General features: G+C 37.4%; 1 protein-coding gene across 2 annotated transcripts; it reads right to left on the bottom strand.

The window, feature by feature from the left end:
• Positions 1-12,707, bottom strand: LOC111372306 (eukaryotic translation initiation factor 5B-like). Of its 2 annotated transcripts, XM_022994576.1 has the most exons (13): positions 12,533-12,701; positions 12,162-12,287; positions 8,872-11,642; positions 8,691-8,798; positions 8,393-8,493; positions 8,166-8,256; positions 7,972-8,082; positions 7,829-7,894; positions 5,156-5,215; positions 3,717-4,274; positions 2,267-2,386; positions 643-762; positions 1-537 (listed from the first exon to the last, which is right to left on the bottom strand). In XM_022994576.1, exons 3-13 carry the CDS (start codon positions 11,572-11,574, stop codon positions 472-474), a joined length of 4,104 nt encoding a protein of 1,367 aa, XP_022850344.1. In that variant the 5' UTR covers positions 11,575-11,642; positions 12,162-12,287; positions 12,533-12,701; the 3' UTR covers positions 1-471. The 2 variants fall into 2 exon arrangements, with proteins under 2 accessions (XP_022850344.1, XP_022850343.1); XM_022994575.1 differs by lacking the exon at positions 12,162-12,287 and having other exon boundaries at positions 12,533-12,707.
• Positions 12,708-13,205: the final 498 nt, after the last annotated feature.

Below are 13,205 nucleotides of genomic sequence, written 5' to 3'. Positions count from 1 at the left end.
TTGAAGGGGAACTCTATGCCAGTCAGCCTCGAAAGCCATAGTCTCTTCTTATCATTCAATGGATTGACCATTCAGGGGAAACATACTGACAGAATTATAAAATTAAAACATTATTTCATCGCGTCGACATAGAGACCGACGAGTACTGAAAACCAATCTTACAAAACTTTACGATCGTCTATATATTCATCAAACAGTCGACCATCATACAGTCATCTTCATAATTATTTTCCTCTATACCATACCTGCCAATCTCACAGCAGAAGAAACAAGCAACAAAACCGTAGTGGGGTACAGAAGGCAACTTGTAACCATCCCAATTGGTGGCGAAAATAGTAAATCATGACTAAATTTCGCCATTACCACATCCCACGAATCACTTTCGCCTTATTATGCTCTCCTGTCCAAGCTTCTCCCTTCGACTCTGTGCCCTTTCATCCTGTCTGTCAGCTCGAATGCTGTTATCATAAGTTATTGAATCTTGAAAAGGTTTTTTAATTTGACCAAGAGTCTCCATTCTTCATTAGACAGGTCATCCTGTATAAAATCATGAATCAGCAAATCTACACTTAAAATCAACCTAGAGCAGAAAAACATGCTATTCTCCTTGCATACGAAGAAAACCCAAGATGATTTCCATACCCGATAATTAGCTTTAAGGACATCAATTGATGTCCTAGAAATTCGGCTGACAAGCTCGTCTTCGATCTCAAAATGCCTGCCAAACATCTTCTGCTGTTCATCGGAACTGCTGCCAACTATCTGAGAATACACAAAAAAGTTGGGGTTCAAAATACTAAGCATGTGATAGAATGGACCTGGTAAAAGTGGAAGACTGCACATCCAAGAATCTAAGGGTCCGTTTGATTGGAAGAATGAAACTTAAATGGAAAGACGAATTCCAAGAAATTGAATTGCTTAGTACTTGTTTTACTGAGAATTGCCAATTAAATGTATATGATTAGCATAATTTTCCACCTGGAATCCCAACCAAAACCATGGGAATTGGTTTTCCATAATTTTAAGGAAAGTGGGTCACATGAGAGTGGGGGGAGGAAAACAAATTGCCGGGAAAATCTAAGCAATCAGACGGCTAAAAAGGTGAAAAATGGAAAAAATTCCATGGAAAACCCACCGAATCAAACAGGCCCCAAGTAAAATGAAGCATAAAACTTGAGGCAAGGACCAAATAATGCTGGAGCAGGTGTATTATAAAGTTGGCAGCAACCAAAATTGTAATCATGTATGCATGGAGGAGAAATAGAATGGAAACTTTCCGTTGCCATATGCACATCACAAGGATATTATCCTAGGAGCTCGAAGATTAACCTTGCCCAAGGAAATAAATCAGTTGTAACAATACCCATTGCCATCAAATTGAATTCGTTGATTTGAGTGGACAACGATAGTTTATGCAAGACATAAAAACTATCCTGTTTCTATAAACCTTTTCACTTATATCCATTCAACTGTGAATAGAAAAAGATAAGCAGGAAATTTTTTTCTTTCGGGCTAAAAAGGAGGGAAATCGCAAAAGTGGGATTATGCGGTAGAATGAAAAACTACTGGTACACATACTAATAACTTATATTGAATGCAACCATCTACAACTGCTTAAGACCAGCAGCTATTCTCTAGATCAACATTGTGAAAAGCAAATGAACATAAAACCAGTATATAATTATACTTAACCATATCCTCAGTTTACTTCTCTCAGTCTCCAATAAGTTTTCCTTCTGTTTTCTCAAAGCTTCCAACAGGATTCATTTGTTTGTGCATCATTATTTTAATGTTTTCATAGACTACAGTTTATGAATTCTGCTCCAAATTTTGGCCATTTGGTCTTAGGAAGCTTGAAAAGTTATGTCCAGGGTATCCAAAAATATTTTTCCACATTCACATCTTTGGCCATTTGGTCTTTAGGAAGCTTTAAAAGTCATGTCCAGGATATCCAAAAATATTTTCCACATTCACATCTTTGGAAGATGCATCGTGATTCTCTAATTTCTCTGGAAAAGGCCTCACAAGGTTGAAAATACAATATAAATGGGCTATCTTGTTAATCCGCCTCAGCAACCTTTTCCTCTGCTAAATTTCATACTGCTTTCCTGACTTCTGCTCTCTCTATTTTCACTGCCAAAAATCTCTCTCTCTCTCTCTGTACAAACACATTTCAACAGTCCCCTAATAGTACTTCAGCATTTAAGAATCAAAATCTTATGCAAAAGAAGCACCAAAGATCAAGCATAGGAAAACATCATCATACCTTAATAGCGACTTTTTGTCCTTTCTTGGCATAGTCCACAGGCTTGTGGTTATTCTCCACTGAAGCAATCCGACCAATGTCAATAAAATCCTTTTGGGGAACACATATTGGAGTCCCAACCTGTATAAGTTTTGAAAGTAGAATAATGAGCCAAACAACAAAAGATACATGGCAATCAAGCAGATAGGACAGAAACATAGAACAATGCAAATAGAGCAAAGTGAATAAACTCTTAAAAGTGAAGCAAGGGACACTTGCACCATGGTCAGACAATTAGAGAAAGGGAAGCAAGTCCTTGCATGGGAAACAGAAAGAAAAAAAAGCGATGAATGATCATTTGTGTACTAACTATAAACTAAAAGAAAATATATCTACAAAGAAACCACTCAATTAGGAAGCATTTCTCATGAAACTATAAAATGATGACTAGAATCGCAGTGCATAGTTAAGACAACAGATCTATTCAATCATATATATAAATTACATCAATAGAAAAGGTAGCAGATCATGAGAGCACCGAACATACAAATCAATTACCAACCCATCCCATCCTATGCAAGATTCAGAAGATAGCAAATCACGAGAGCATTAAATCACAAGGAAGGATCTACTTTCTTGTTAATCATGTACTTATTTTCAATGATGCTCAGACTTGGTTATGAGTTCATATCTAAGTGTCGGATCTCTTATTTTCTAAAATATAGAATATAGGAACATGGTTAAAAAGAATCCAAATTTCGAACAAAGGTACTCGGCTACGTCTTTCAAGCTTCAATATTTTTTTTACTAACCCAAGATATCATTTTAAATAGACCAAAATCTATTATTCATCAAGAAGGAAATGAGTATTGAATGGGTTAAGAAGAATAAAATAGAATTTCGGAATTTAGTTTTCAATTATGAGAGTTCATTACTAAATGTAATAGAATAAAAAATGAGGGACATGATTACAATTTGGACTTAGTGGAACACTGAGTAGCACTACATGGAATCCATTTTCATTTCATACAAAGAAAATCCTAAACCATAAATATAGAGAGAGAGAGAGAGAGAGAGAGAGAGAGAGAAAAAGAAGAACGGGGAAAGAAATAAGAAAAACCTCCATCGCCTTCCTCCACCATCTCGAAGGTGGTGCTAGTTTACAGAGAGGAAAAAGGAGAAAGAAAAAGGAGGACGAAAAGGGAAAGAGAAGAAGAAAGAAGTAGAAACGACGACAGAGTATTTGGTTGAAACTTGAAGGATCCGACACATATCATATACTTATATGTCATTCCCATGCCCATGTCGTATCGACACGGGTACTCCGTCTATTTCAAAAAGTTCAATCATCAAAGCTTATTTTAGCTTATTCTTAATGGATAACTGGAACTCAAAGTGTGTAAAGAACATGTAATAAACATCCATTTATTCAATGTCTCAAGAAACATAGAGAATAACCCATCAGTATTACCTTGACAATTCCTTCAAGAACATCCACTCCCAAAACAATTGGATCTTTCTTGTTAAAGATGCAATTTGGCATAATCTTGAGAACACAAGGAAATACTGCATCATCAGCGCTTTCCCGTTTCTTTTCCTCCTTAAGGTTATCGATATAGGCCTTGAACTGATCAAATAAGTGATATATAATATCAGCAATGAATATTTTGACACCAAGTTCATCTGCAAGTTCCCGAGCCTCTGGTGTGACTTTAACATCGAAAGCCAAAATTGTTGCATACTCTTTCTTCTTCTCTAGCATGACGCTTGCCTTCATGACATCCTTCTTATGTACGGGGCCTATGCCTATACCACTAACAGGTATCTTTACTTCTGGGGTCTTCAAGAACTCCAGCAAGGCCTCCAGTGAACCAAGGGTGGATGCTTGAACATAAACTCCTTCACCACTTTTATCAATCCGGCTCATAACTGACCTCATATCTTCCATGGCTGATTCCTTTATATCTTCCAAATCATCATCTGGCCCCACAACATATAGTGCAGTGCCAGCAATGGCATGATCAAGGCCCTAAAGAATACAATGAAAACAAATTTTAACTGGAGAATATCTAGAAGAGTTCTCAGCAAATGTACAAACTAGAAATAGAAAATGGGGCAATGGCTTGCATTTGAAGAACCAAGTTTTGGGTGTGAGAGACTGAGAGTTAGGTCAAAATGAAAGTTAAGAAAGAATCAATGATATTTCTAAAATCACATCATTATCCTTTTCTGTTCACAACTATTCTGCAAGAACAATAGATTTGACTGTTGACACAAGTTACTAGTGCACTTCTTCACTTTTCTGAAGGAAGAGAGAACCTCGATGATTTTTAACACCAAACCATGATATGAAATAAATTGATAAGCATAAATCACCTTTCTAACATTAGAAATCAAGCAATTATGAAAAGAAGACAAGAAACAAAACAGAACACCATAAATATTGAGATAAAATAGATGTAGATTAGTCTGTTTGCCAAGGGTAAGGAGGCTTGTAGAGGAGAAATGGCTTGAATTAGGAAGTTCCCAAAGGCAATGTACATAACCATTTAGTCAAACTATCTTTGTAAGTCAAGTAACCTTATTCATAGTAGAAGTCGGGTTAACAAGCTTTTGGATAACTTATTGATTCCATTCTGATGCAATAAGAAATAGCAAATATAATTCACGTCTGCTCTCCGTCCCTATGCAATCCACATTAAGGATTCCCAAATGTGACTCCGTCTACATAAAATTCAATGTCTCTTTATTATATCTATATTATCTACATTAACAATTCTTTGTCAACAGTCATATTTCACTCATCATCACTTGGAACTACATTTTATATTGACATATTGTTGCAATGATGGGACAACTACAAGAGAACGCAGGTAACATAGTAACACTTCCCTCTAATAATAAAATTACCTGACCAGTAAGCTTGATACCCTGGGCAGCCTTGATTTCTTTGTGGTGCAGATAAGTTCCCTGAAATTAAACAACCAATGGAGCACTGTTTATAAAATCTGAATCCAATAATCAATGTGCGCCTAATGCTTAAAAAAGGAAGAGAAGAACTTGAAGGCAAGTTCTTATAAAAATTTCGGGATAGAGATAGAGAATATTGCAATTGTAGAATGTGCTGCAACTAAGGATCTAGACACTTGTAACTAATAATTCTAGTGGATGTATTTATTTAACAGGTGAATTTATGAAGAGAAAAATATGCATAAAACATAAATAACGTCACTAAGCATCAAGAGGTTTTATATCAATTTCTTCGTGAGATATCCAGGATGGGTAAGTGACATTTCTCAAAGAAATTCACAACGCAGTTTTTGCATATTTCATTCTATTTTAGACACTCAGGTGTTTGAGCCCTGTAAAGTACATGGATTTATCCACCTTAAGCCGTTCGCCGTTGACAGGTTATGAGGTTTCATTAGCTAAAAAGGAGAAAAGAAGAAACAGTATTAATGGCTCGAAAATGCGCATCACTGAGATGGATGATCGAGCTCCAGCTCCTTGGGCATTACATGTGAAAATTGGGAGGCAAGGAACCCAATTGGCTCGGCACTTGCTAAGCATATTTTAGAGTAGCAACAGAGATGTAATCCAACAAACAAAGGTTTAAGTGAAGCTCAACGCTTGTTATACATGAAGTCCAAGAGGAGATAAAGCAATGCCAACACATTGATAAATTGGAACCCTTTATAATTCATTTTATTCTGGAAACGATTTGTCAAGAATTACAATAAAAAGGAGCAAATTTTTGTTTTATAAGTTCTCCCTGAAACTAGGGTATAAAGTATGATAATCTAAAGCTAATAGCAATTAAATGAAAATTCACTAACGCGTTCATATACATCGACTTAATACATGTGTGAGTCTCTGTGAGCACGCACTCACTGATACTGGAAGTTTTTTATTTCAAACTTCCCCAGCTGAACTATCAAAATACAGTCCCTCAAGATATTCTTAAGCACTTACATATTCTTATATATATCCATTACATATGTATATGGGCATTTGTGGGTTTGATTGTGTACATGCATGAGCATCTTAGAGATGGCATACTCTTAATTGTCATATATTACAGCTAATAAATATTAGATTTGAAATCAACAGAAACTTCCTTTCCACATTTCACTGTAAGGCAGCCTAGGTGCTTATGGCATTTTTATCAGTATCCCAAGACAGCTTAGCTTAACCAGAAGCAGTTCAATGTACTCGATAAATCATAAAAATAGGAACTGGAAACGTGTCTTTGACGACATGATTATCATTGTTACACTGATATTTTGAACAAGATTTTGGAGAAATACTCAAAGTCAATAGATTAATTGTAGATCAGCGCAGAAACAAAAAGGTAATTTTTTTCTCAAGGACAAACCAAGACATTGTTGTAACCTGATCCATTTGGTAATTTCACCCACAAAACCGCATCCATTATTAGAAAATAGAAGCTAGAACTTGTTCCCATGCTTCCTGGAATAATGACTAAACACAAAAGATGTGGTCACAGACCATGCATTGTTTTCAAGGTGCCCCTCAAGGTACACCTCATGTGAGGCTTCCTATAGGACTCTCAAATCTTACAGTATGAAAGCTCAAGGCTTAGGCCTTATGGTGGTGCTCTCTAAAACACAGCCAGCCAGCCAGCCATTTGCACTCTTTAGCCTTTAGTCTCACTCTCTCTCGGGTACTTTTTATTCTCCACGTTTTGGCTGGTTTTTAATATCCCAAAACATTAGAGGGTTGTTTGAGAGGTTTAATAAATAACCCGCACTCAAAAATTGAAACGAAATATTCTGATTGGCAAAGAGAACTAGGGAAGAGCCCATGCATGCTCAAGGCCTTTATTCTTTTGATTGAAGTGTAATCTCCTTCCAAAACAATGTTGCACCTTTTCAACAGCAAATGACAGTTGCCAGGAGACTGATAAGAACTTCTCTGTTCTTCCCTTCCATATTTTTGTTGCAGGTATCTTTTCTTTTTTTAAGTATAAGAAAATTTCATAAATAGTTGGCCAATTGTTTAATTTGTTTTAGGCTGTAGCTCTAGTTATGGATGAGTGGACTTGTTACGTGCCCACTGCTATTCATATTATTCTTTGCTACTCTCTCCATTTCAAGTCCAATTTATGTTTCTAGTTACATATTAGACTTTTCATTTTGCTGAATGTTCTATTATGGATATTTTTAGATGGTCTAAAGTTTATTATGGGTATAATTTTTTTTACGGTTCTGTTACTTTATATTAGTCTGACACCTCAAAGCACCGTCACAGGATCAAAACACCTCACGCGCAATTTAGCACAGCTAGTGTTCTGTTAGGGTCTTACACAAACTTCAAACGAATGATAATGGTTTCAAACGGCATTTGCTTGCAGCTTCGCTACAGCTTAGATAATGAAGGACTTTCCAATTTACACTGACACAAAATACAATAATAAGTTCTGTCAAAATGTAGCCACTAAAAATTATCCTAGCTCCACATTCGCCTAAGTTGTCATTAATAATTTAAGGAAGATAAAAAAGGAAAGTGGAATGACTGACTTTGCTGGTAAAACTGAGTAACAATAACCAAAGCAATCTTTACCTTGACTCTGAGCTCCTTCATTGGATGGGGAGTTAATAATGCTCGAATTGTGGTAACAATTGGTCCCTGAGAAGTAAGTCAAGTTTAAGGTTTGGATAATACCATCCAATTAAATTTCGGGCCCTCAAGTATCCGATACTTACCTGCATCCCACAAACAACTATTTGATCTCCTTCATGAAGCACGCCATTGACTAACACAACATCAATGGTTGTTCCATGACCTTCAATAACCTTGACCTCCAGAACAGTACACTGCCATCGAGTTGCAAGTCATTGTCAGTATTCACACACTTCATTTCTCACAAGCATGGACAAAAAATGAAAAGACGACAAACCTGCACTTCATTGCTGTAAGTAAGTTTCTCAACCATAGTTTTTTGAGCCCATTGCACTAGCAATAGCAACAAGTCAGGGATACCTTCACCACTGGTACAGAAGTAAAACACGGTGTCAGGATGTTATAAAATGGAATATAGTTATTAGACATTATGTAATCAAAAAGTCAAAATAGTAAAGGGAAGAAATTGAACAAGTGTTAACAAATTGAAGTAACAAACCAAACCTGATTGCACTCGTCGGAACAATACTGAATGTCTCCCCCATTTCTTTATTTTTATAATACAACTCAGTGTTTATCCCTTGCTCCTTGAACTGAGTTACAACCTGTAACATTCAAATAGTGTCAACATAATACAGTTCAAAAAAATGGCAAAAGTTAGACCAGGGTTAAAGAAGAGATAGATAGCCCGACTTAACACCCATCCCTTCCCCCAAAAAACCCCCACAAATAACCAAAAGTTATTGTGCATACTAACATAGATTTGTGAATCCATACATACACGGGAAGCAATATACAATACCTGAGTAAGCCTCATATTGAATTCGATTTGTACATCTTTTGACTGTTGCTTCATTGCCTTAACAATTGGCGCATTGCGACAAATTTTCCAGCCATACAGTCTATCAACCTAGCATGGTAAAACAATGTAACATGAGCTAATAGAAACAAAGAAATCAAAGGAAAATTATTGTGTGACTCACTTTATTCAAGGCAACTATAAATTCTGTGTTTCTCATCTTCAGAAGATTCAGTGACTCAATAGTCTGTGGTTCCAAACCATGCATTATGTCAACAACCAAAATTGCAATATCACATAATCCTGAACCCCGAGAACGCAGATTAGTAAAGGACTCGTGTCCTGGAGTATCAATCACTAGTAGTCCTGGAACATTCAATTTCGCATCAGCTTTCAGTTCCTTGGTTCTATCCCGAATATTCTCAGCAGGAAAATATGTTGCCCCAATTTGCTGGGTAATCCCACCAGCCTCACCTTCTTGGACATTAGTGCCTCTTATACAATCAAGCAGCTTTGTTTTACCAGTATCCACATGCCCCATTATGCAGCATATGGGCGACCGAAGACTTTTTTCACTCGGGCTCGAGACATCTGATTTTGCTTCCTTCTTAACTTTTCTTTTTTTCTGGTCTATACACTCAGTTTCAGGATCGTCTTTCTTAACTTGCAGAACTGAGATAGCTTTTGGCGTTGTAACTACAGGCTTGGCTGCTGCAGGAGGCAGGCCAACATCATTAGTCTCAGGTCTCGCACTTCTTATCCCTTTCTTACCTAGAGGTTCAGGCTCCGAGTCAATCTCTTCATCAGCAAATGCATTTTTACCTGGCAACTTAAGATCAGCATCATCCCAACTTTTAGCATCCCATTCTTCATCGTCGTCATCTTCGTCAACTCCATTCATTACAACATCAGTAACTTCACCTTTCTCCTCTATATTCGTTAAATTCAATTCCTCGAGCTTCTCAGCTAATTCAGATTCCACTTCCTCAATATCCTCAGCTTCTTCCACGAGTTCTTTACCTATATTTTCCTGCCGGTTTTCTTCTGCTTCTGAACACTCAACACCCTCTCCAGAGGCTGCTCCATTTGCCCGAGCTTGTGTCTTTGACTTTTTCTTCTGATACAATGGCCGCTTAGCTGGTGCTCCAGCAGTGTCACCAGCAGGCAACTGCAAACTTGCATTAGAAAGAATTTGGTTCCGCATTGCCTCCCTCCTACGAGCTTCTTCTTTTTGCTTCCCAGTTAATAGTCTCCCCTCTTGTTTTTTCTTCAAATTCTTCTCCCTCTCCCTTTCTTTTTTTTGGCGCTTTTTCTCTTCAGCTATCCTTTCCAGCTCTTCCTGCCGACGGCGCTCTTCTTCTTCCTTCCTTATTCTCTCCTCTTCTTCCTTCCTCTTCCTCTCTTCAGCTTCATTCTGTTTTGCAAGTCTCTCTTGCATCTCCCTTACACGCTTTGAAACTTTCTTATCAGGAGCCTTACCCTCTGAAGGGGCATCTGCCGCAGCAGCAGCTGCCTTTTTCTCTTTTTCTTTTTCCTTCTTCTTTTTCTTCTTCTTCGCAGCAGCAGATTCTACAGGCCCTTCCTCATCGGCTTCCTTTTCACCAGCCCCATCTTCCAGTTCAGGATGGCTTTGAACTTTCTCCTCTTGTGTAAGCCCAGCTGAAGCTGCAGGCAGAGTGGGAGAAGGTTTAGACACTGAGGGTGCTTCACCAAGCTCTTCTAGAATCTTGTCAAGGTCTACCTCTTCTTGAGCAGTTCTCCCACCCTTCTTTTTCTTCTTTTTACTCTTTGAAGTTTCGACTACATCACTCTTTGAAGTTTCTACTACATCTTCAATTGTCTGCTTCTTACTTTTTGACTCCTCGGCTTCTTTACTACTGATGCTCACACTGCTCTGATCAGGTTCTATGATTTCTGAAGACTCATCTCCTACCCCAGTTTCCAACGCACCATATGTACTGTTATTCTTCTTCTTAGATGACTTCTTCTTACCAGAAAATTTAATCACCGAGACATCTTCCCCCTCATCAACAGTGTCACCTTCTTCAAAATTAATATCGGGCTTTGAAGCAGAAGTATCCTCATCAATTCCTTCATCAAGCAGAGCCGCCCCAAATAAACTTCCTGCACTTTTTTTCAAACCCTTGGACGACTTCTTCTTACCAGCAAAAGTAATTTCCATAACATCCTCATCCTCCTCTTCAAATCTCTCATGTTTATCTTGATCCTCGTCCTCCCCTTCATCCAACCCATTGAATCTAGCAGAGGAAAACACACTCCCATCATTCTTCTTACTTTTTGCAGGCTTCTTCTTCCCAGAAAATGAGATCACTGGCTCATTCTCATTATCATCAACTTCCCCACCTTCGTTCTCATCGTCAGCAATTGAGCCAAATACAGATGCGTCGCCCTTTTTTGATTTTGAGGGCTTCTTTTTCCCGGTGAATGACGAGAAACTGTTCCCTTCTTCTTCACTACCCTTTGTCAAATCTAAATCTTCATTATCCTCATCGTCTCCTTCTCCAAGTAAGCCAAAATTTGAAGCACTAAATGCATTAGTATTCCCTCCTTTCCTGGCTTTTCCTTTGTTTTTACCAGAAAATTTCGAAGTAAAAGCCTCATTATCATAATCTTCTTCATCCACTGTCTCCTCCACCTCATCATCATCATCATCATCATCCATAGCTTCTATTTTCTTTGAATTTCCCGTTTTAACCGTTCTATTAACAACTGGTGCTGCTACTTCCTTTTCCTGAACAGCAACAGGCTCTTCCATAAAATACTCATCGTCATCAATCACAAAGGTCTTCTTCTTTAACTTTCCTCCACCGCCCTGAGTTGTGGTGGCACCATCATCGTCACGGGTGCTTGGCTTCTTTCTGCCCATCGGAGTATTTTAGTGATATCAATTGATAACTGAGGTGTCAAATCTCTGCAAAGCCCGCCCTCTGAACCCTGATTTTTAAATGTTTTAAAAACCAGAAAATTAGAACGTATAAATTGGCTTTCAAAAAGAGATAGACGAATCATATTAAAAAAAAAAAGTAATAATCAGACATAAAACTAAGAATATACATGTTTCGTTGGACAAACGACAACCAAAACCTTGAAACAAATTATAATATTACAGAGGCGATCACAGTGCAATTTCCAAATTCCAACTAACTCCAAATCGACTATCACGAATGCCATAATCAATCCAACAGGGGAAAAAAAGGCTCTATTAAATGATAGTACAACATAGGTTTTTGTTTAGAGAAATCAATCAGACCTAATTAAGTGGAAAATGCAAATCCATTTGATGAAACCTAAGCAAGTTAAAAATCCAAATCCATGGAAAAAAAAAAACACCTTAGTCAATTGATTTATCTATATCAGAGAGAATCCAACAGGAAAAGATTCACCAACTGCATAAAGAAAAATGAATATCTTATCTAGAATGACTTGAAGTATCTATCAATCTCAATTCTCCACCTCCTTTGTCCAACTCTCTAGATTGGGAATTGAATACATTCCCCACAAAGCCTTATCCCCATGAGTTGCCACCACTGGAATTTGGTCCTGGGTATTTTACCGATGAGAATTGTGGGGCGGCAAGCTCTAAGGAAGGGGAAAACCACAAACAACCATATCAAAAATTAAGAAAACTATATTGTAGAGAAAATTGCTGTTGCGTAAGGAAGATTACCATCGAGTAACAACAATATTGGCATAAAAACTAAATTCAGATTAGGCTGGACAAATATTAGATAAAGGTTGTGTCGAAATTCAATCATTCAGAACCCTCAAATCGAGAGCAAATCAATATAAAAACCCCGTTTTTACACAGATAAATTCGATACTACCTTCCAAGTTTGGTGATGAAGAAGTTGGGTAGAAATCACTGCACACAAGATAAATCCTTGAAGAGGTCACTGTAACACGAGATAAATTTGTGCCAAGGGAAACCCTAAGCCGCTTGTCCCCTCCCGTTACTCTATCAGCGCTATCAGGAAACTGGCATGGGTTGTGATTTGTGAATTACATCAAGAAGATTCTCTTTTGATTGGGCTTTACATGGCTCATAAGAATGGGCTTCGATCGAGTTTTAGCGCGTGAGCCCATTTTTTGAGTAAAATAGATGTTATGATAGTATTTTCCAAAGTGTATGATTAAAAAGGGAAATTGAATTTACGTATTTTATTAAAAATGTGTGATTGAAAATAAGTTCAAAGAATAATATTTTTTTAAAAATTGGGGCTCAAATAGAAACTTAATCTACTTGTCACTAGGATAATTCGACAGAATTGAGCCTATGAAAACACGCGGATTTACAGGCCTCAAGCATTTGTTCATTTAAAACTATGGTCCGGCATCTAACACAATGTATGGTTTGATATCAATGTACATAAAGATTACAACATAACGTACGAGGAATCTATCATGATTATACTAGTTCACACGAAAATAATCTAACATTTTTATTTTAAATATATTGAATGACAAGGATAATTAGCAGTTGAATAGATATGAGAATTA

This window comes from Olea europaea, chromosome 23 (assembly GCF_002742605.1).
Source record: "Olea europaea var. sylvestris chromosome 23, O_europaea_v1, whole genome shotgun sequence".
Classification (NCBI taxonomy): domain Eukaryota; kingdom Viridiplantae; phylum Streptophyta; class Magnoliopsida; order Lamiales; family Oleaceae; genus Olea; species Olea europaea.
This window is presented reverse-complemented; position numbering and strand designations above follow the sequence as displayed.